Raw genomic sequence first — 21,951 nt, 5'->3', positions numbered from 1 at the left:
CGATGCAATGCAATTTATTTAGTGCTAATAAAATTATTAAGCCTATTAGGAGAGAGATGTTTAATGTGACAAAATGTCAGTCATCGTGTGATAACATTTGGCGTGCGGCCCCCCTTGTATACAGTGCATCTCTACTTGCCCCCAACACCACCCCACCCCCACCACCAAAGAAAATGTATGACATAAAACATTCCAAATAATATTTGAATTAAACAAAACATATTTAATTATACAATGCAGTGCTGTTGGTTAGTAGCCTTGTTTTTCTGAGATTTAATTACCCAGAATTTATGATAAATTCATTATTTTATAAAATGCCATAAAACCTTGATGCCATAAAACATTTATTCCTGCCGGTTCTTGGTATACGCTTCAGATCCACCGTGGCCTTGCTCAGGCTCACAGTTTGTATCTTGATGGCCAGAGGTCCAATGAGCAACCTGTATCTCACTTGTCAACCCTTTATCAATCACGCTTGTGTGCCTTACCATTTACCAATCACCAATCATCTACATCAATGCTTTATCACAAGTGCCTTTCTATGCATTCACCAGAGATTATATCACTACATCTGGCCTCAGGTAACACAAACAGTTTGGTGAATTTTGGAAGATGTTTGTCACACTTCCCAGTAGCTTGTGGACAACACATTATAGCAAGTATTGTTTCCACATCACGGTTTGACCCAAAGCACAGCTTACTCTATGTGGAGTTCCCAACGTGTTGCAATCACTTTCATCCTCCCAAAATCTATCCAGTGGATTAGTTATAACAAATCACCTCTCAGTGTGCAGGCATGATACCTTGCATCGGCGCAGTGTTCCTGTGATGTGCTTTGGATCCAGCTGAGCAGGATAACGCAATTACTGAAGATGAATGAATGAATGAATGAATGAATGAACAGTACACATATTTCTCTATCAGGGATTCATCATATATACTTCATCATAAGCTTGTGATGCAAAAACATGAAATAAATGTTTAATAAATCTTGATCGGTTCTGTGTTTCAGTGCAGTGGTTAAATTTTAAATTTGGTGCATTCATCTGCCCCGTCACTTGACCTTAGTTTCCCTGCACAACTCTATGATCTCGTCTTCGGTCACAGCTCGCAACCACAGGGGTAACCATGGACAATCAACTGTCCTTTTTCAAACATGTTGCTAATGTGCCCTGTTTGTGTAGGTTTCTTCTCTATAACATTAGAAGGATTCAGCCAGTTTTTAGCCATACAGGCTGCTCTGGAGCTTGTTTAGTCTCTTTTCATTGGGAGACTAGACTACTGCAGATCACTGCTGGCAGGTCTACATCTGAGCGCAATTCATCTTCTGCAAATGGTCTTAAAATCATGCAGTGCAACTTGTTTTCAACCTCCCTAAGTTCTCCCACACCACCCCACTGCTGTGTTCCATCCACTGGCTTCCATATTACATATCAGATTCAAAACACTCATGTTTGTTTACAAAGCCAACGGACCAGCTTCCTCAGAGCTACCAGCACTGCTCGACTGGTTCCACCATCTCTCAGGGTAAGAGGTAGGTATACATAAAGACTTTTTTCTGTTGTGGCACCGAGGTGGTGGAATAAACTTCCCCTAGATGAGTCACTGGCTGTGTTCAAACACCGGGTGAAGACCTACCTCTTCCTGAAACACTTCAAATAGCACTTATTTTCCGTTTGTTTTATGTATTTATAAAAAAAATTGTGCTATATTTCCTCCCAATAGAGTTTTAGGCTGATGTTTTAACCAGTGTTAATGTTTTCATAGAGATTTCAGAGCACTTTTCTGTGTAACTCTGGATAAGGGCGTCTGCCGAATGCTGTAAATGTAAATCTGCAATTTAAATGTAAAAACAAAGGATCAGATATTTAAAGCAGAATGTTTTTCTCTTATTTATTTATTTTTTCACATTTTCTGGAAATTGTCACACCGAAGACAACAAAATTGACAACACTGTAACTGCAATACAGACTAATCAAGCAGTTCTATAAGAATGCACAAATTATCCACAACTGCCTTGAGCACCAATACTATTCCCTTTAGTGCAACATGTAAAGAAGGACAAAATAATAAATGAATTGCTGTACGTGTTAATATCACTTTAATCAACCAAATCTGTTTCACTTGTAAACAGATTGGCGCGATTTTCTGACCAATCAGGAATGTATGCTTTGTCGCTCAGTGAAAGACGGTCTGTCTCCAGCGTTTATCGTGGAGGAATGGCCAGAGACAGTTTCTAATTGCTGTTTTAAATGGAGTCGGGTCCACGCTCAGCCCAAGCAGCTCCAAACGAGAACATTCCAGCTGTGCGTTCTGCGGTCTCTGAGCTCCGGCTCCAGCAGGCTGCTCCGTCAACTACACACAACACAAACACACAAACTCAGATTACTTACGTATAGTGAACAAAAATGTAAAAAGGTGATTTAGGCAACAGATTTTTGACTTCGCGTCTTTTACAAAGATATACAGTGATACCTCGAGATACGAGTGCATTGACATACGAATTTTTTGAGATACGAGCTGTGATTCGACCTAATTTTTGCCTTGAGATACGAACAAATTTTTGAGATACGAACATCCGAGTCGCCGCCGCCGAACAAAGACCCACAACAACAACTTTCTCAATTTCTTGAAATGAAACACCCAGAAAAAGTTGCAACTGGTCGTGCATCAGCGTTGTTTAATGACGCCTTACACATTTCCGAAACATTTTAAAAGGGAGGAAGAAACAAACCTTCTTGGACAGGTTTTTATTAAAACGACCTGCAGATGTTAGTGAGGAAAGAGTGACAAAAAAAGCAAAAACGAGTGACAAGAAAAGCGATGAAGAAAATTAAGCAAAATGAATGTAAAGAAAACAGAAATTGTAGAAAATAAGTTCAGTTAAGTTAAAACAATTTCAGTTAAGTTGGTTAATTTTAGTGAAGTTTAGTTAAGTTCCATTTAAGTGTAAAGTAGCATTAAGAGTGTACAGCAGCGAGTAAGTGGACGAAGGTGAAAGCGTAATTCCTCCTAACTCCTCCGCCCGTTTACTCCTCCCTCAACCTCCGTGCGCATCATCCGTTAGCTCAAGTCGTCTGATCTCTTAGGTAAATAATCCACTTTATAGTAAAACCAGTTTAATTTTTTTTAACATTCTCTTTTATTACTGTATGTTTTTATACAATATTTGTCATTTATAAATACAGGTACTGAACATTTTTCATATTCAAAAAACACAAACAAAACAACTTGAGTGGAATTTTGCGAGCTGGAACGGATTAATGGGATTTCAGTTAATTTAAATGGGGAAAATTGCTTTAAGATACGAGCAATTGAGATACGAGCAAGAGGTCACGGAACGAATTAAACTCGTATCTCAAGGTATTACTTACTCAGTGTTGTATAAAGTACTGTACTAGAAAGCAATACTTGAGTAAAAGTACAAGTATCGTACTAGAAAAAGACTTTGGTAGAAGTGAAAGTCACCTTTTAGAATATTACTCAAGTAAAAGTCTTAAAGTATCTGATATTTACTGTACTTAAGTATCAAAAGTAATTTTCTGATATTTAATGTACTTAAGTATTTGAAGTAAAAGTGAAAAGTAAAATTTCAGTGATTTTCAGTAGGTATAAGAGCAGGGACGGTTCTAGGGTTTCATCTTTAGGGGTTTTATCCCTCAGTGAGAATTTAAAACAAGACGAGTTTTATATTATATATTATATGACTACATAGTAAGCCAAAAGTTATGGTATTATTAAATGGCAAAAGTGGACACCAAAATTTTATGCATGATGTAATGATGCCAGTCTTGAATCAAATCAGTTCATGTATGTGTGCGTTATCTACAAACAGTGTGTCCAATGAATGCAGTCACTAATAAACAAATATTCACAAGACAAAGACCAAATCTATAAATGTTATTTTTATTTAGTATTGAATGGATTGTTTGCATTAATATTTTGTTTGTGCTATCAACTCTGGTAATAAGAATAGTGAAATTTCTACTTAAGTACGGTAACCAAGTATTTGTACTTCGTTACATTACAACACTGGTATTACTGTACCGTAAAGCAGATATGTGGTCAAAATTGCAGTTTTTTTTTAAATACTATAAAAAGCAGTAAACTAAACAAAGCTAATGTTTAGTATGTAAACCCTTTGCCTTAAAAAAAGTACAACACTTGTACAGCTTTTAAAAGTACTGAGTGCTAAAAAAATCAGAATGTAGTAGGTTAACTTTTGAGAATTACAGCACAGTTCAAACAGAATGCTAACTAAACCCCAGTACAATTACATGCAGTGTGCACGTGTCTGTAGACGTACCGGTATCAGGTGACTCCTGGGCAGGTTAAACGCCTCTGCAATAGCACAGGACATCTCATATTTAGTCATCTGTTCTTTTCCAGAATAATGGAAGATCCCACGCAAACTCGGGTCCTAGAATGTCACATCAATATAAAGACAGGTGTGGAGATTAGCACGTGTGTGGTTCACAATTAATCGTAAATCGTTCTTAATGCATCTTTTGTGAAGTTTTTTGATGCTAGTAGACCAAATATTGCCTTGGAATCAGGGCAAACAGCTGAGATATCCACAGTATATCAAACAATGCTATTTTTTCCTCAGATGATTCTCTTAAACATTTTTCCAAAAAGCTCTTACGTGGTACATTTCTGACATCTTCATTCATCGAAAGGAAAAGCATTTGCCATTGCTGAAAGAAAGAGTTTAACTCTAAATACGCAATACTCAACTTTGCACAGAGAGCAGAGCTAAAATGAAAATAACATGCAAGTAAACAAATTAGTTGTAAAATGAAGCCTGTGCCAAGGCCGCGTTGCGTAGAAAAACAGAGCAGATATCAGAGCAGTAACGGCCAAGGTAAGGTAAAAAAAAAAAAAAAAAAAAAAAAAGTTTGACATTTTATACTTATGTGGTCAGTAGTGATTTTTAAAAATCCCATTTTGAAATTTATTCCCCCTTTCCTGTTACAATTGCCCCCAGACTTCTGGGAAAGCTGTCCACTATATTTGGAACAAAGCTATAGGGATTAGTGTTTATTCACCAACAAGAGCATTGGTGAAGTTAGACACTGGTGACAGACAGGTGAGGAGGTCTGGAGTGCAGTCTCATTCTAGTTCATCCCAAAGGTGTTCAATGGGGTCGAGATCAGAGATCTGTGCAGGACACTCAGGTTTTTCCACTGGAAACCTGGCTAACCATTGTCAAGCTGGAATGCGTTTGCATCTGTTGCTGCCAGTAAAGGAACATTTTAATGCTTCCAATGTTGTGATAACAGTTTGAAGGAGAAAAAAAAATACCTGGAAGTTGAGAATAACCTCATGTCTCCTGCAGGTTGTATCTGAGGAAGCGAGGCCAAGCTGGATATCCAGCCCTACTGGTTAGTTGGTTAGATTTGCATATCCGACTCGTTAACTGATAAAGACATGCGGAATAGCTCAAAGCCTGATTACCTGAAGCCCTCGCTCAGCCATGTTCCTGCAGACACGTGCCACGTCGCTGGTGTAGGTGGGAAAGCGCTGCTGGCAGTGGTCCACAGTTGTGCTCTCGGCTCCTTCCTGAATGCGATCCCACAGCACAGTGATGGCGCTCTCCTCCACCTTCTCTACCTCTCCATACAGAATGGGCACCCTGAGTATTGCAGCACCTGCCGTACAAAAAAAGTAGTTATCCATGACATTTTTAATATGATTTCCACAATGTACATGCATCATTATTGCTGATGGAAGCCTGAATCTGCCAAAATCATGAACATTATGGTTAACCATCTGCTGATTAGTGATTTTGAAGTCACAGATATCTCTCAACGTGATGCTACCATCTCCATCTTTCAGCATGTGCATGTCCTCTGGGTGATAGTAGTTCAATAAACCTGAGCTTCCTGGAGTGTCTGGGCTTTGGTTTAAACGTGAACAGAGTCTCCATCTGAGATGTGGATATCCATGGGCTCTTGGTTGCTTCTCTGACTAAATTCAGTGAGATTTGATGGACAGCTTCCTCTAAGCACAGTCGAGGTTGAGCAATATACTTTTCATGATTAATAATAGATTAAATGCAGTATACATATAAGCCTGACACTAAGAGATGGTGATAGTTTGGTGAAAACCAAAGTGTCATGTTGGAGGTTTTGGTTAATGTATTTAATGCAGTGGATCGGATGAAATATTTGAATAGAACTGAATCTAAGGCGAAAGAAATTTTCATACCTGGACAGTGTCTGAGTATCTCGCCTTCCCCCCAAAGCTTCGATTTCCCATACATGTTTAACGGGTTGGGGGTGTCGTTTTCTCCATATGGGGGATTGCGTCCATCAAACACATAATCGGTGCTGATGTAGATCAGAAAGATGCCAGCTGCATCAATAATAAAGGGACAAACAATAAATTAATCCAAGCCACAAACTCTACAGGAAACCAACAGTTTTGCAGGGTTGTCAGAAATTTCCAACCCAATGTCTGCTGAATACTTTGTGAATTCTGTTCTCTAGACTAAACCATTTCTTGGACATTTCTTCTATTACATATCCCAAATGTTCGACAGATTAAAAAAAAAAAGGCAAAATAGCAACATGAGAAGCCAAGTGCCACTCTGGTTTCACTGGAACATTCAATCTATAAATGAAGTTTCTGTGTGAAATAAAGCATTATTATTACCACAAGCATCCAGGGCTCTGTGTGATGTCTCTTTTGCAGTATTGGGACATTTTTTCCCCCTTATCATTTGGTGGACACTTTTTATCTAGTCAGCATCAACCAGTGGCATTGTCTGACTCTCCGTATTTTCTTTTGACATTGAAAAATAAAATGCAATCATTTTTTGAGTTTCTTGAGTTTGGAGCTTTTGGTGGCTCTGGTATATTTTGAAAATTGTCCAAAAAAAAATCTGTGACCTTATAATTTTCAGCCATGTGTGGATTATCAAAGTATCCCATACCTCAGATCTGGCAACCCTTGAAATAATTCAAATAATGAATTTATGTCAAACAGTAAATGAGAATTCATTTAAGGTAGTTCTGTACAGACGTAAATGAGGAACTGAAGACAACCCGTGCCAAAGGATCGGTCCATATCAATCAATAAATCCAGTTGTTTACATTTAACCCTTTAACACATTATAACTGTAAAGAATTGAGAAATCATGGCTCCATGTACATACCAACTGGTTTCTTGTAGACACTTAACTAACCAACCTGCTTCTTTTGCCAGTGTAGCACATGCATGTACATTCAGTTCCAAGGCTGCTTCTGTGTGATGCTCCACCACATCTGGCCTTCTCTCAGCAGCACAGTGTACGATTACATGGGGCTGAGTGCACAACACACAAAAGCTAGTTAAGAAGCTGCTTGGCATTAGTGGAAACTCGATACCAGAAGAAAACACTACTAAAACAAAATACTGTTCTGAGTGCAGGGAATTTGTTAGCACCTGGAAGTTTTGAATAACCTCCCGCACAGCCTCCTCATCCTGCAGGTTGCAGCTGAGGAAGCGAGGCCGAGCGCGAGTGTATCCACACCCCAGCGTGTCCCAGTCATTGTTGTGGAACTCCTTGTAGACTGCACGTCCAAGCAGACCGGTAGCACCGGTCACCAGTACACGCTGGGATGGACTGTACCCTTCCTCCTAAAACAGGAAGAAATGAGAACAACTCCTCACTCACAGGCAACATATGCTGTAGAGTTGGGTGAAAAACACTACTGCGACACAAAACAAGTGCGTGTGAAGATAATTCTCATCTCTTGTCAACTAATTTGATCAAAAAGGTAAAAGGATTTCCATTTACAACAACCATAATTACATTTTTAAAAATACCAGCTGAGATCTGTGCAACATACCAACTCCCAAAATTGTGGAGTTGTGGAAGTCTAAACTTTTTTTTTTTTAAACTGTAGTCAAACAACTGTTGAGCCAATACAGTAATATCATATCATATTACTGTATTGGCTCAACAGTTGCTTGACTACTGTTCTGGATACTCAATAGATTTAGACAACAGTTCTGATTTAATTCAACAAAAGCTAGATAGAATTTACAGTATTTAGTCTCTATGAATGCCAAAGGACGGCCACGACTGAGTTGCCCTTGAGCAAGGCATAGATGGCTGCCCACTGCTCCGGGTGTGTGTTCACAGTGTGTGTGTGTTCACTGCTGTGTGTGTGCACTTTGGATGGGTTGAATGCAGAGAACAAATTCTGAGTATGGGTCCCCGTACTTAGCCATATGTCACTTCACTATTTCACTAACAGACAATATATTGAAGGTATATGGCAAGTGTGATTGAAAGATTCCTTTAACCATGTGACAATTCTGCCAGTGTTCTGACTTTGCTGGTAGATCGGACAACTATTAAAAAAATAAATATCAGTTTAAAAACCATAGCAACAAAACAGGACAATTTATGAACACAGATAAGTGGATGTCCTGCACTCAGTACATCACAGCTGATGGTTATACAAGATGAGGAAACATTTGTTCAATTGACTTACACATACATGTCACCAAAGATCACTAATCAACATTACTCCAAATGACCAGTCACTATTCAGCGCTGTTCAACCAATCACTGACCAAATTTGAAAAACGTTTAAAACCTAATACACAAGAACTTCTTAACAATGCTGCTTCCCCCTTTCTTTTACGCCCTTGTTAAAAATTACGATATTATATAAATGCATTTGGCAGACTCCCTCATCTAGAGCAAAGTACAAAAGTGTTTTGAAGTCTCCATCTCAATCATTAAATGCATTTATGCATTTCATTAAGAGATAAGCTATAACCTGTGATCTATTTTTCCTTCAGCTTTTTATCTACTTTGATAAACCTTTAGTTTTTTTCTATTTTTCATAAGTTTTTTCCTGTGTTTCCTGTTTATTGTATAGATCGTGTGTAAACGTTTTATCGGTTTATTAAAATCAGTGTGACCTTTAAAGCAGGTAGTTGGTTAACTAGGACACATTCTTGCCAGTGTTAAAATGGTTAACTCTTTTGTTGATTATATAATTTTATTGCTGTTTGCTGAATAGAAACACAATGGCTCAGGCAAAGTAACTCTATAAAATTAGCTTGTATTGTTGTTGTAGACGTAGTAGTAGTGGTAAGTAATACAGTGCTTATGATTTTCTTTATATATATGTGTATGTATGCATTTATATATGTGTGTGTGTGTGTGTGTGTGTGTGTGTGTGTATATATATATATATATATATGTGTGTGTGTATTTATATAATCTATGTATGTATATGTATATATATGTGTGTATTTATATATGTATGTATGTACGTATATAACAATGACGTCACGTGACGTCATATGACGCCCTTTTGAACTCTGCCGCTCGTATTATTTAAGGGGTTTTGGTCATTTTAAGGGGTTTGGTCATTACAGTGCTGTAATGATTTCAATCAACATTTTGGTAGAGGTAATTATTCCACAATAGCGAGGCAGGGGTTAATTCAATAGACGGGTTTATCAGATTTAATGTGGCAATGTGTCTGAAGCTTGTTGACATTAAACTCAGGCAAACATGTTGCACCCTTATCAGTTGTATTTAAAGCAATCATTCACAACCTCACCCTCTGAGTCAAATTCATTAAGACCTAACTATAAAATTGCGTATCTGACAACTTTATCTGCCATGTAAAGTAAAGCAGAACGTGCGTGTTTATTATTGCCCTTACCTGCACGAGCTCCACGTGACCTGGGGTAAAGCGAATCTTTAGCTCCTTATCCCTGATGTTCATGTCACAACCGTCGAGCAGCTAATTTACAACGTGCTACTGCTTTTATTTAGCATATGAACGCATCTAGAATACCCAACACACCTCGATAGTAGCGCTGGATAAAGTTATATAATGTAAACAACTAGGAAGCTAATTTGCACGCAGCGCGCATGCGCACATTAAAGACTCCTCCAGCGCGTCAACACAACACGGAATAATGCAGTTTGTCTTCATCCGGTTATCTTTCTGAGCTTGGTGCAGCCCAAAAAGGATTATAAAATAAAATCTGAATCATAGAATTTTAATGTTATGAACACATATACAGCCATAATAAAAATATAATAATAATAATAATAATAATAATAATAATAATAATAATAATAATAAACATATAACAATCAATACTGCTGACATAACATTGCCTAACCTTGCATTCAATTTCCTGGGATCTTTTTTCTTACATGTTTACATTTGCTCAAGTGAACACATTGTATATCTGCTATGATAACGGATACAAACAATAAACATCACAGTGCAATGTAACATCGATCAGCTGGTTCATTAAACAGTCGCTACAACGAAGTCATTACACACTTACTCTAATGTCAGGTTTTTACCTCTGAATCTCCATATCCTTGTCCCAGCATAGCTGAGCAGCGATTATACAGTATAACTTAATCCACCAAAATCTTCACCAAAGATTTGTTTGGCTAGTTTATGTTTCTGTGAATTTATTTCAAAATAAGAGTCTTATTGAAAATATGATTTCTTCTCATGCCTCTTTTAGAGCCCGACCTCAGTAATGCTCTTGTAACTGAATAAACACAAATTCCCACAAAATACTGGGAAAAAAAGCCTTCACAGAAGACTGGATATTCAAAATGCAGATAACGCAGAGATGACCGTGTATTTGGGTAGATTTAATTCTGTTTAAATGCAGTTTTGTGCAGATGAATGATCTAAGATCAGCTCAGTAACTTATACTTCAAATCACGATATTAATAAGTTAAAATTAATTTATAGTGTAATAGCACATTTACTACAAACGCTGGGTTTCATTCTGAGTTTGGTTCCTCTCATAGGTTTTTCCTCACTTGCTCAAATGGGGAAAATCTACATTTATCAGAATTTATCAGTGGTATTAGTTTTTAGTGAATTGTTGTAAAAAAAAAAAAAAAAAAAAGCAGTATGTGTTTCCGCCCGGTTTCGAACCGGGGACCTTTCGCGTGTTAGGCGAACGTGATAACCACTACACTACGGAAACTGCGCTGCATAAGCTTACACCAGGACTAGGACAGTGATGTTTATTGTTGTACAGATCTTCTGTGCGAAGGTTATATCGGGTTATAAATCGGTTTATTATTGGTAATTTGTTATATTTGTTTGGTAACCAGTTATATTGTTGTTTGCTGAATGGAAACATAATGACTCGGGCAAAGTTACTCTAAAATATATGCCTTGTTTATTATTTAACTTGTGTTGTTGTGGAAATGTTAGTAGTGTTAAGTAATACAATAATAGTAGAATTGGTCATGGCACATTTTTAATTGGCACCACATCAATTTAAACTACGTGCACATTGTTTTCTATGAACGATTGTCGTCTATGTATGTATGTATGTATGTATGTATGTATGTATGTATGTATGTATGTATGTATGTATGTATGTATGTATGTATCAATCTATCAATCAATCTATCTATCTATCTACAGTGAAAGGTAACATCAGTATTGGGTGCATCTTTTTTGTACACTCTCCATTTGATTGCAGTTTACTAACAGACTGTGTGCGAAGTTATTTCACTTTCACGGTTTATCTATAAAACGCTAGGTGGCGATACACATTCAGGGCTCGAACCGGGGAAGTTTTTTGATGTACTGTACATGGTACTTTAATAAATAAAAGATCATGCGTGTGAAGCTATTATCTGTTTATTAGCACCATTGTGACTTTTAAAGCTGATAGTTGGCTACTTAGGACACATTCTTGACAGATTTTAAAATAGATAACTGTTTTTTTAGAGATCATACCAATTATATTGCTGTTTGTTTTAAATAGCACCACCTCACTTTCCATATTTGCACAGTGCTTATGTTTGGGTTATCTATCTATGGTGAAAAGTAAGGTCAGCATTGATTGTAGGTTTTTGTAAACTCTCCATCTAATCGCAGTTCATAAAGTTATAGACTGTCTGTAAAGTTGTATAAGAATGTGATTTAGTTATATGTTGACATGTGTAATGTGTAAAATTGCATGTGTTTCCGCCCGGTTTCGAACCGGGGACCTTTCGCGTGTTAGGCGAACGTGATAACCACTACACTACGGAAACTTCGCTTGTCCGATTGGTGGTACAAACTGGGGAGCTCCATACATTCACCTGAACGCGCTGGATCACTAGTAGTATTGGACCATCCTGGTGAAACACACGCACAGGTATTGTTTTCCAGTGCGGCACTTGAACATCGAGTACGTACCCAGGGGAGTTTTTTCTTTCCATACTTGCACAGTGCTTATGTGTGGGTTATCTATGGTGAAAAGTAAGGTCAGCATTGGTTGCAGGTTTTTGTATACGTGATAACCACTACACCTGTCGGTGGTGCAAACTGGGGTTACAGTGTAGCCAGCTTTCTTTTTTATCTATTTGTTCTTTAAGTATAACATAGGAGTAAAACAGGTCAGGGTTATGTTTTAATTGCTTTAACACCCATGATGACCCACTTTTAGAACGACTTCGTATTTCGTAAAAAATTAAATCATGCTATATGGTAATGTCAATAATCGTTATGTTTTCATCCCTTTTTAGTCAATGCTGCACACACAGCAGGTAGTTATTACAAACTATTACACATTCTTACCAGTGTTAAAATAGTGTATTGTTTTGTTACAGCTTAACTGGCACCACCTCACTTTCCATACTTGCACAGTGCTTATGTTTCGGTTATCTATCTATGGTGAAAAGTAAGGTCAGTGTTGGTTGCAGGTTACTCCACCTAATCGCAGTTCATAAAGTTATAGACTGTGCGTAAAGCCGGATAATGTGATTTAGTTATATGTTGACGAAGAGATATATAAGATGTGTTTCCGCCCGGTTTCGAACCGGGGACCTTTCGCGTGTTAGGCGAACGTGATAACCACTACACTACGGAAACTTCGCTTGCCTTGTCGGTGGTGCAAACTGGGGATCTGCATACATTCACCTGAACGCGCTGGATCATTGGCAGTATAGGAGCATCCTGGTGAAACACGTGCACAGGTATTTTTTTTTCCAGTGCGGGACTTGAACATCGACTGCGTACCCAGGGGAGTTTTTTCTTATTATGGTACATAGATACAAATAAAATATAATGCGTGTGAAGCTATTATCTGTTTATTAGCACCATTGTGACTTTTAAAGCTGGTACTTGGCTAATTAGGACACATTCCTGACTGTTTTAAAAATAGATAACTGTTTTGTTAGAGATCATACCAATTATATTGCTGTTTGTTTGATGGAAACATAACGACTCCGGCAAAGTTACCGGCAAAGTAAAGTAGTCGGTGGTGCAATCTGCGGTTACAGTGTAGCCTGCTTTTTTTAATACCCCCTTTTTTAACCTATTTGTTCATTAAGCATAACAGGAGTAAAACAGGTCAGAGTTATGTTTTACTTGCTTTGACACCCATGATGACCCACTTTTAGAACAACTTCGTATTTCGTAAAAAAAATCAATCATGCTATATGGTAATGTCAATAATCGTTATGTTTTCATCCCTTTTTAGTCAATGCTGCACACACAGCAGGTAGTTCACAAACTATTACACATTCTTACACCACCTCATTTTCCATACTTGCACATTGCTTATGTTTGGGTTATTTATCTGTGGTGAAAAGTAAGGTCAGTGTTGGTTGCATGTTTCTCCATCTAATCGCAGTTCTTAAAGTTATAAACTGTGTTTAAAGATGGATGATGTGATTTAGTTATATGTTGACAAAGAGATATATAATATTTGTTTCCGCCCGGTTTCGAACCGGGGACCTTTCGCGTGTGAGGCGAACGTGATAACCACTACACTACGGAAACTTCGCTTTTCATGTTAGTGGTACAAACTGGGGAGCTCCATACATTCACCTGAACGCGCTGGATCACTAGTAGTATTGGACCATCCTGGTGAAACACGTGCACAGGTATTTTTTTCCAGGGCGGCACTTGAACATCGACAACGTACCCAGGGGAGTTTTTTCTTTCCATACTTGCACAGTGCTTATGTGTGGGTTATCTATGGTGAAAAGTAAGGTCAGCATTGGTTGCAGGTTTTTGTAAACTCTCCATCTAATTGCAGTTCATAAAGTTATAGACTGTCCGTAAAGCTGGATAATGTGATTTAGTTATAAAATACAGTATTAAATATCTGCGCAGCTTGTCCCTAAGCTGCAACTATAGAGCTGCCTGGCCGCCCCTGCCCTGAATTGTGACCCAAGCTCACAATTTTCAAAAGTCAAGCATCTCCAATTTAGGCCTCTTCACCGATTGCTGATTTAAACTGTGACAAGGTGGAAACTGTTGAGACTAAGAACTAGTTTGATAAGTCATGGAACATTCAGGAAACTAGATATAAAGTGCAGTCCAACCCAATAGTTAAAAATAAATAAATAAATAAACTGCCTTTAAAACACTAGCATTACAAAACTACAGGACAAAAAGATAGACAGATATTAAACAAAAGGTTTATTTCTAACAATTTATCAATTACACTATAGGAATAAGAGCTCAATACAGGCAGAAAAGCTACCTTGAAGCATTAAGCCTAGTCTTACAGAACTATCATTTAAAGGTTAACCAAGTTAAAAAAAAAAAAAAATCCAAACTATGAAGAACATGATCCAGTTGCTGATATTTTACTAGGTAACTCTAAAACAAATCATTCCCCAATGGTATTATGGGTTTATTTAAATCTGTGTGAGTTTCAAAGCAGGTAGTTGGCGAACTACTACACATTTTTAGCAGAGTTAAACATTTTAAAGTGTTTGGTTTTAAATGGCACCACCTCAATTGACAAAGGGCTATGTAAGCTACATGTTTCTGCCCGGTTTCAAACCGGGGACCACTTGTTCTGTCCGGTTTCAAACCGGAAACCACTTGTTCTGTCGGTGGTCCTGTCAGTGGTGCAATCTGAGGTTACAGTGTAGCCTGCTTTTTTTAATGCCCCCCCCTTAACCTATTTGTTCATTAAGCATAATATAGGAGTAAAACAGGTCAGAGTTATATTTTAATTGCTTTGACACCCATGATGACCCACTTTTAGAACAACTTCGTATTTCATAAAAAAAATCAATCATGCTATATGGTAGTGTCGATAATCGTTGGGTTATCCCTATTTAGTCAATGCTGCACACACAGCAGGCAGTTGGAAAACTACTACACATTCGTACCAATGTTGAAAATATTTTTTTCAAAATTGTTTTGTTAGAGCTTAACTGGCACCACTTCACTTTCTACACTTGCACAGTGCTTATGTTTGGGTTATCTATCTATGGTGAAAAGTAAGGTCAGCATTGGTTGCAGGTAGCTCTAATCGCAGTTCATAAAGTTATAGACTGTGTGTAAAGCTGCATAATGTGATTTAGTTACATGTTGACAAAGAGCTATGTATACAGTGGTGTAGTCTACTTGATAAGCAGGTATACGCCGTATACCCACTAGGAAAGGCCAAGGATTTCCGTATACCCACTTAAAAAGCGTGAACATACGTAACAATATCGTTTGTGACAGAACTTTCATTCATAAATTCACCCCGTCTGTGTTGCGAACACAGACTGTGGTTGCGATTGCGAATCACTAACGTTTTTGGACCATTGGGGCTTCCGTGGCCTGTGACCTGATCTGATTTCACCTAGGAGGAAAATCAGTTGCTTGGCAGGGTTTTTCGGCGCAAATTAGAAATTAACTAACTAAAGTAAAAGAAGATCTGAAACAAAAGCAGACTCAAACTGCTTTGAGTGTTTTTGGAAGCCTGCGCTTAAAGCTACAGCAGCTTCATTGCCAGCTACAGTGACATTTCACCCACAGCCCGAGTACAAATGTATTTGGAAAGCTTTGTAAACTACCAGTTCATTCAGTTCATAATATTCTGCAATGAAAGAGTGTTGGTGATAAAACTGAACAAATGTTTATTGTTCACTCTTAAATGTACATTGAAAATTGACAGCTGATAAAACCTGAGCTCCAGGTCCCATATTAATATAACATTTAAGGCTAAATGTAGCTCTTAAAGGTAAAGTTCACCCAAAAATAAAAATTGTGTTATTTTTCAAAATATCATCTTTTGTGTTAAACAGAAGAAGGAAACTCATACAGTTTTGGAACAAATTGAGGGTGAGGAAATAACACAATTTTCATTTTTGGGTGAACTTTATACCTTTAAGAGCTACATTTAGCCTTAAATGTTATATGAATATGGGACCTGGAGCACAGGTTTTATCAGCTGACTGTCTTTTGTTGCTTATAATAAATTGGAATGTTGATAACACATAAGCAGTCTTTAATAATGCTCTAGATTACATGTAGATGCATATTTTATGCATTAGTGAGTGTGGTGGTGCCTATGGTGTCGCTCTAGAATGGGTGCGTATGAGGCTGGGAGGGGGGAAAAAATCACAGTATACTCAGTACAAAAAACTAGACTAGTGTCTACTGTATGTATAACATTTGTTTCCGCCCGGTTTCGAACCGGGGACCTTTCGCGTGTGAGGCGAACGTGATAACCACTACACTACGGAAACTTTGCTTGTTCTATTAGTGGTACAAACTGGGGAGCTACATACATTCACTTGAACGCGCTGGATCACTAGTAGTATTGGACCATCCCGGTGAAACACGTGCACAGGTATTTTTTTTCCCAGTGCGGGACTTGAACATCGACTACGTACCCAGGGACGTTTTTTCTTATTATTGTACATAGATACAAATAAAAGATGATGCGTGTGAAGCTATTATCTGTTTATTAGCACCATTGTGACTTTTAAAGCTGGTACTTGGCTAATTATGACACATTCTTGACAGTTTTAAAAACAGATGAATGTTTGTTCGAGATCATACCAATTATATTGCTGTTTGTCTGATGGAAGCATAACGACTCCGGCAAATTTACCGGGCAAAACTAATGGTAGTATTGTGGCACATCAGGGTACATTTTTAACTGGCACCACCTCAATTTCCATACTTGCACGTGCTTATGTTTAAAGTAAGCTCAACACTGGTTGCAGCTTTTTGTATACCTAATTGTGTTTTGTTTTAAATGGCACCACCTCACTTTCCATACTTGCACGTTTGGGTTATCTATATGGTGAAAAGTAAGGTCAGCATTGATTGCAGGTTTTTGTATACTCTCCATCTAATCGCAGTTCATAAAGTTATAGACTGTGTGTAAAGCTGGATAATGTGATTTAGCTATGTGTTGACAAAGAGCTATAAAACACGTGTTTCCGCCCGGTTTCGAACCGGGGACCTTTCGCGTGTGAGGCGAACGTGATAACCACTACACTACGGAAACTTCGCTTGCTCTGTCGGATCCTGTTGGTGGTGCAAACTGGGGTTATAGCGTAGCCAGCTTTTTTAACCTATTTGTTTATTACAGTTTTTTTCTGAATGCTTAAGCGCTAATCGTGATTCTTGTAGCACAATTTCTAAAACTATTAATAAGTATAGCAAAACCACTCACTGAGTTTGCAAAACTAAAAACACAAACACTGCTTTGCACTCAGTTTGCAATGTTGTAACACACACTTTGCAAAACTGTAGGCACAATTCACTGCACAACACTCTTTTTGCAGAACTTTAAACACAACTCACTGCTTACACTAATTACCAAATTTCCAACACACTCCTAGCAAAATTACACACACGTATGGCTATCATTAACACTATTTTGCCAACTGTCTGGCACACTTTCACATGTGAAAACTGTTTTAGATCATTAGTTCACTTTGCAATCAGCCTAAGCACTATAAATAAGCCACAGGTAAGCTGTCTGTGTGGAGTACGATGGAAGGAGCAGTAAGAGTGAGAAGAGTGAGAATCAGAGGAGGCCGAGGGAGAGGACGTGGAGGTGAAGAAAGAGGAGGAAGAGGACGTGGAGGTGAAGGAAGAGGAGGAAGAGGACGCGGAGGTGAAGAAGTAGGAGGAAGGGGAGGAGGAAGAGGACGTGGAGGTGTAGAAGTAGGAGGAAGAGGACATGGAGTTGAAGATTCGAGAGTGTTAGAGGAAGACGACAAGGAGGAGCAAGAAGAGGACGAGGAGGGGAAAGAGGAAGGGTAAGAAGAGTAAGAAATGGAATAACTGATGACATCAGAGCTACAATAGTGGACCATGTCATCAACCATGGGATGACCCAGAGGGAAGCTGGCCAACGGGTTCAGCCTAATTTGAGCCGCTACACTGTGGCAAGCATCATTAGGACATTTTGAAATAAGAATCGGTAAGTACTTTGTGGCCCTGTCATACTCTAATGAGAAACACAACAGTACCATACATGCAAAAATACTGAAACTGTTACTTTACAGAATTGCTAGACATCCAGATGCTGGGGGCAGAGGAAGAATGTTCACTCCAGAGCAAGAGACCCATATAGTGAACATGGTGATTGCCAATAATGCAATAAGACTGCGCGAAATACAGCAGAGCATAATTGATAATGATACCATCTTTCAAAATATACACAGTGTAAGCATTTCTGCACTAAGTCGTGTACTTGCACGCCACAGAATAAGAATGAAGCAAATTTACAGAGTTCCTTTCGAGAGAAACACAGAACGTGTAAAGCAACTGCGATATGACTATGTGCAGGGAAGTTATAGTGTCATTGGTTCTGAATTTGGAAGTGCATACTGTAGTGCTGTGCATGGGCCTGATGTGTTGCATTTGTTCTGTCTTGTCCAGAGAGTGATGGAACTAGAAGCAGATGCCATGGGACATACTTTTTGTAGATGAGGCCGGTTTTAACATCAGTAAAACCAGGAGACGTGGCAGGAACATTAGTGGACACCGTGCCATCATCAATGTCCCAGGACAACGTGGTGGTAACATAACCATGTGTGCAGCTATAAGCCAAAATGGTGTTGTTCACCATCGTGCAACCATAGGCCCATACAACACTGCACACATTATTGCATTCCTGGACACCTTACATGACATGCTCACTGTTCAGGGACCAGAGCATACCCGATATGTCATCATATGGGACAATGTTAGTTTCCACAGGGCTGCTTTGGTCCGCAACTGGTTTACAGACCACCCATTCTTCATGGCACTTAACCTCCCTCCATACTCTCCATTCTTAAATCCCATCGAGGAGTTCTTCTCTGCCTGGCGCTGGAAAGTGTAAGACCGTCATCCTCATCAACAGGTAGCCCTTTTACAGGCAATGGAGGAGGCATGTGGAGATATTGATCAGGCATCATGTCAGGCCTGGATACGGCATTCAAGGACATATTTTCCCGGTGCCTTGGACTGGAGGATATCGCATGCGATGTGGACGAAATTTTGGGGCCGGACCCAGAAAGACGACATGATGTAGGCTGATTGTTGTTGTTTTTTTTTTTGTGAAATTACTATTTTGTGTTCTGACTTTGTCTTGGTTTTGATGAGTGTGAATAAACACCAATACTTGAAGTTTGGATCCTTGTATGTTTACATGACACTATGACAAAAGTATGACCTCAAATTGACATCTGTACACAGAGAAAGCAAAAGCCAGATGTGTTTTGTATTCATACCATCAGTGTGTAGTTGGCACATTGTGTGCTTAGTAGATGATGGCTTGTGTTTACTGTTTGATACAAAAACACAATTTTTATGAAGGTGTGAAGAGTTTATCTAGCTGTGTTCACTTTTGCAAGAGAACTACAATGTTTTGATAATTGGGTGAAAGGTTTTCTTATTTGTGTGTAGAGTTTTGCAAAAATAGCCAATAGTTATAAAAAATGTGCTTAAGCAATCAGAAATAACTGTAAGCATAACATAGGAGTAAAACAGGTCGGAGTTATGTTTTAATTGCTTTGACACCCATGATGAACGACTTCGTATTTCGTAAAAAATTAAATCATGCTATATGGTAATGTCAATAATCGTTGGGTTTTCATCCCTTTTTAGTCAATGCTGCACACACATCAGGTAGTGGGCAACCCACTACACATTCTTACCAGTGTTGAGAATAGTTAATTGTTTTGTTACAGCTTAACTAGCTTAACAGCTTAAAAAGTAAGGTCAGCATTGGTTGCAGGTTTCTCCAACTAATCGCAGTTCATAAAGTTACAGACTGTGTGTAAAGCTGCATAATAATTTAGTTACCTGTTGACAAAGAGATATATAACATGTGTTTCCGCCCGGTTTCGGACCGGGGACCTTTCGCGTGTTAGGCGAACGTGATAACCACTACACTACGGAAACTTCGCTTGCCTTGTCGGTGGTACAAACTGGGGATCTGCATACATTCACCTGAACGCGCTGGATCATTGGCAGTATAGGACCATCCTGGTGAAACACGTGCACAGGTATTTTTTTTCCCCAGTGCGGGACTTGAACATCGACTACGTACCCAGGGGAGTTTTTTCTTACTATGGTACATAGATACAAATAAAAGATGATGCGTGTGAAGCTATTATCTGTTTATTAGCACCATTGTGACTTTTAAAGCTGGTACTTGGCTAATTAGGACACATTCCTGACTGTTTTAAAAATAGATAACTGTTTTGTTAGAGATCATACCAATTATATTTCTGTTTGTTTGATGGAAACATAACGACTCCGGCAAAGTAAACCCTTTATTCCCTGACTTGCGTTGCAGTTGTAATAGTAGAAGTATTAGTAGGGGAGACCGGGGCTGGTTGTCTCACGGGTTGGTTGTCACATTGCTTTTTCCAGACACACTAGATAGCGCTGTGGTAAAATTTTGATATCAATCCGTCAGCCTTTGATAGCTTACTCATTTGCACTTGTAATTTTGCTGAGTAGACACAAAACATTTACTCACCCTCTTGTTGTTACGAACCTGTATAAATTTCTTTGTTCTAATGAGCACAAAGGAAGATAATTTGAGAAATGTTTGTAACCAAACCGTTTCGTGGACCCCATTCACTTCTATAGTAGGAAAAAATAATACTATAGAAGTAAATGGGGTCCACGAACGGTTTGGTTACAAACATTTCTTAAAATATCTTCCTTTGTGTTCATTAGAACAAAGAAATGTATACGGGTTTGTAACAACATGAGAGTGAGTGAATGATGACAGAATTTTCATTTTTGGGTGAACTATCCCTTCAAGACTGTTGTTCTGTTTGTTTTTGTTTGCTGTTTTTTGCAGGGGCATACATTTGGCAAAACTGTGATTCTTGTGACTGAATGAAGCACAGCCAGTGCTGTGCAGGGTTTCCTACTTTAGTTCAAATTGTTAAGAGTATTGGACATGTGGACCTTTTAAGACTGTTGGTCTGTTTGGTTTTGTTTGCTGTTAGGCAACTTACATAATGAATTGATAATAAAGAGGTTTTAGCACTAAAAATTATTTCATTTTACCTCACAACACAGTAGACAACTCAAGTAACTGATTACCCACTTTAATCCCATTGTTTAAACATAAGAGGCATTGATGACTATCATAGGGGTGGTATTCATATTAAAACTTATTTGCAGTTTCTAGCTTAAAAAACTAAAAAGTTACACATTATCTTTTTAGATCCCAATTTATCACTGAAATCCTATTGAACCTCTATAGGGACAACCAACCCCATAATGGGGTTGGTTGTCACATTGTGTCAGAGTGTCTTTGATGGTTAATTACTTCCTGTTACAATACATTCTAAAAGTAAAAAGTATATACTTTTTTTTTTTTGAAGCCAAGACCCCAAGTTTTCATTTCCTGTAGGAAATACTGCTGAAAGATTTTTTGAAGATGAGCAATTCATGCATGAGTAAAAATTGTGACAACCAACCCCGGGCTCCCCTACATGTGGATGTGATGGTCCAGCGGTCAAGGCGCGTGGTTCCTAATCAGAAGGTGGAGGTTTAAGACTACAACCCTTCGTGTGTGAGGCGAACGTGTTATTACTACTTGATTCTCTATAGCCCTGTTCTATTTTCAACAGTATGCTGTAAAGCCGTACAGTACAGTACAGTGTGTGGCCTTTAAGATTTCAATTTTCTGTTTTGCCTGAAGACCCAGCAGAGTCTAAACATTGCTTTTAAACAAATTAATAAA

At 38.4% G+C, this 21,951-nt stretch overlaps 1 protein-coding gene, 1 long non-coding RNA gene and 7 other non-coding genes across 11 annotated transcripts; 1 reads left to right on the top strand and 8 right to left on the bottom strand.

The window, feature by feature from the left end:
* Positions 1-1,879: 1,879 nt before the first annotated feature.
* mat2b (methionine adenosyltransferase II, beta) lies at positions 1,880-10,480 on the bottom strand. Of its 3 annotated transcripts, XR_007139033.1 has the most exons (8): positions 9,678-9,928; positions 7,429-7,623; positions 7,194-7,308; positions 6,211-6,357; positions 5,458-5,651; positions 4,646-4,697; positions 4,307-4,420; positions 1,880-2,355 (listed from the first exon to the last, which is right to left on the bottom strand). XR_007139033.1 is itself a non-coding variant. In XM_027153480.2 (7 exons), exons 1-7 carry the CDS (start codon positions 10,364-10,366, stop codon positions 2,179-2,181), a joined length of 972 nt encoding a protein of 323 aa, XP_027009281.1. In that variant the 5' UTR covers positions 10,367-10,480; the 3' UTR covers positions 1,880-2,178. The 3 variants fall into 3 exon arrangements, 2 of the variants coding, with proteins under 2 accessions (XP_027009281.1, XP_027009280.1); XM_027153480.2 differs by lacking the exons at positions 4,646-4,697; positions 9,678-9,928 and adding an exon at positions 10,337-10,480; XM_027153479.2 differs by lacking the exon at positions 4,646-4,697.
* A 430-nt stretch (positions 10,481-10,910) lies between these two features.
* Positions 10,911-10,983, bottom strand: trnav-aac. The gene has a single exon. It is a non-coding gene; the product is annotated as a tRNA-Val (tRNA).
* Positions 10,984-11,976: 993 nt separating this feature from the next.
* trnav-aac lies at positions 11,977-12,049 on the bottom strand. The gene has a single exon. It is a non-coding gene; the product is annotated as a tRNA-Val (tRNA).
* Positions 12,050-12,796: 747 nt separating this feature from the next.
* trnav-aac lies at positions 12,797-12,869 on the bottom strand. Its single transcript has one exon. It is a non-coding gene; the product is annotated as a tRNA-Val (tRNA).
* Positions 12,870-13,708: 839 nt separating this feature from the next.
* On the bottom strand, positions 13,709-13,781 carry trnav-cac. The gene has a single exon. It is a non-coding gene; the product is annotated as a tRNA-Val (tRNA).
* A 2,523-nt stretch (positions 13,782-16,304) lies between these two features.
* On the top strand, positions 16,305-19,367 carry LOC125139811. Its single transcript, XR_007138931.1, has 2 exons — positions 16,305-18,174; positions 18,260-19,367. It is a non-coding gene; the product is annotated as an uncharacterized LOC125139811 (long non-coding RNA).
* trnav-cac lies at positions 16,408-16,480 on the bottom strand. Its single transcript has one exon. It is a non-coding gene; the product is annotated as a tRNA-Val (tRNA).
* trnav-cac lies at positions 17,178-17,250 on the bottom strand. The gene has a single exon. It is a non-coding gene; the product is annotated as a tRNA-Val (tRNA).
* Positions 19,368-20,071: 704 nt separating the features above from the next.
* On the bottom strand, positions 20,072-20,144 carry trnav-aac. Its single transcript has one exon. It is a non-coding gene; the product is annotated as a tRNA-Val (tRNA).
* Between the last annotated feature and the right edge of the window lie 1,807 nt (positions 20,145-21,951).

The sequence above is a fragment of the Tachysurus fulvidraco genome, chromosome 21 (genome assembly GCF_022655615.1).
Source record: "Tachysurus fulvidraco isolate hzauxx_2018 chromosome 21, HZAU_PFXX_2.0, whole genome shotgun sequence".
Classification (NCBI taxonomy): Eukaryota; Metazoa; Chordata; class Actinopteri; order Siluriformes; family Bagridae; genus Tachysurus; species Tachysurus fulvidraco.
This window is presented reverse-complemented; position numbering and strand designations above follow the sequence as displayed.

Excerpts from the sequence above, each read along its gene's own strand:
- mat2b (XM_027153479.2), bottom strand. The coding sequence starts at position 9,740 with ATGAACATCAGGGATAAGGAGCTAAAGATTCGCTTTACCCCAGGTCAC. Across the intron at positions 5,652-6,210 it reads GATACTCAGACACTGTCCAG|GTGCTGCAATACTCAGGGTG; the intron begins GTATGAAAATTT and ends TTTGTACGGCAG. Across the intron at positions 2,356-4,306 it reads CCAGGAGTCACCTGATACCG|TTGACGGAGCAGCCTGCTGG; the intron begins GTACGTCTACAG and ends TGTTGTGTGTAG.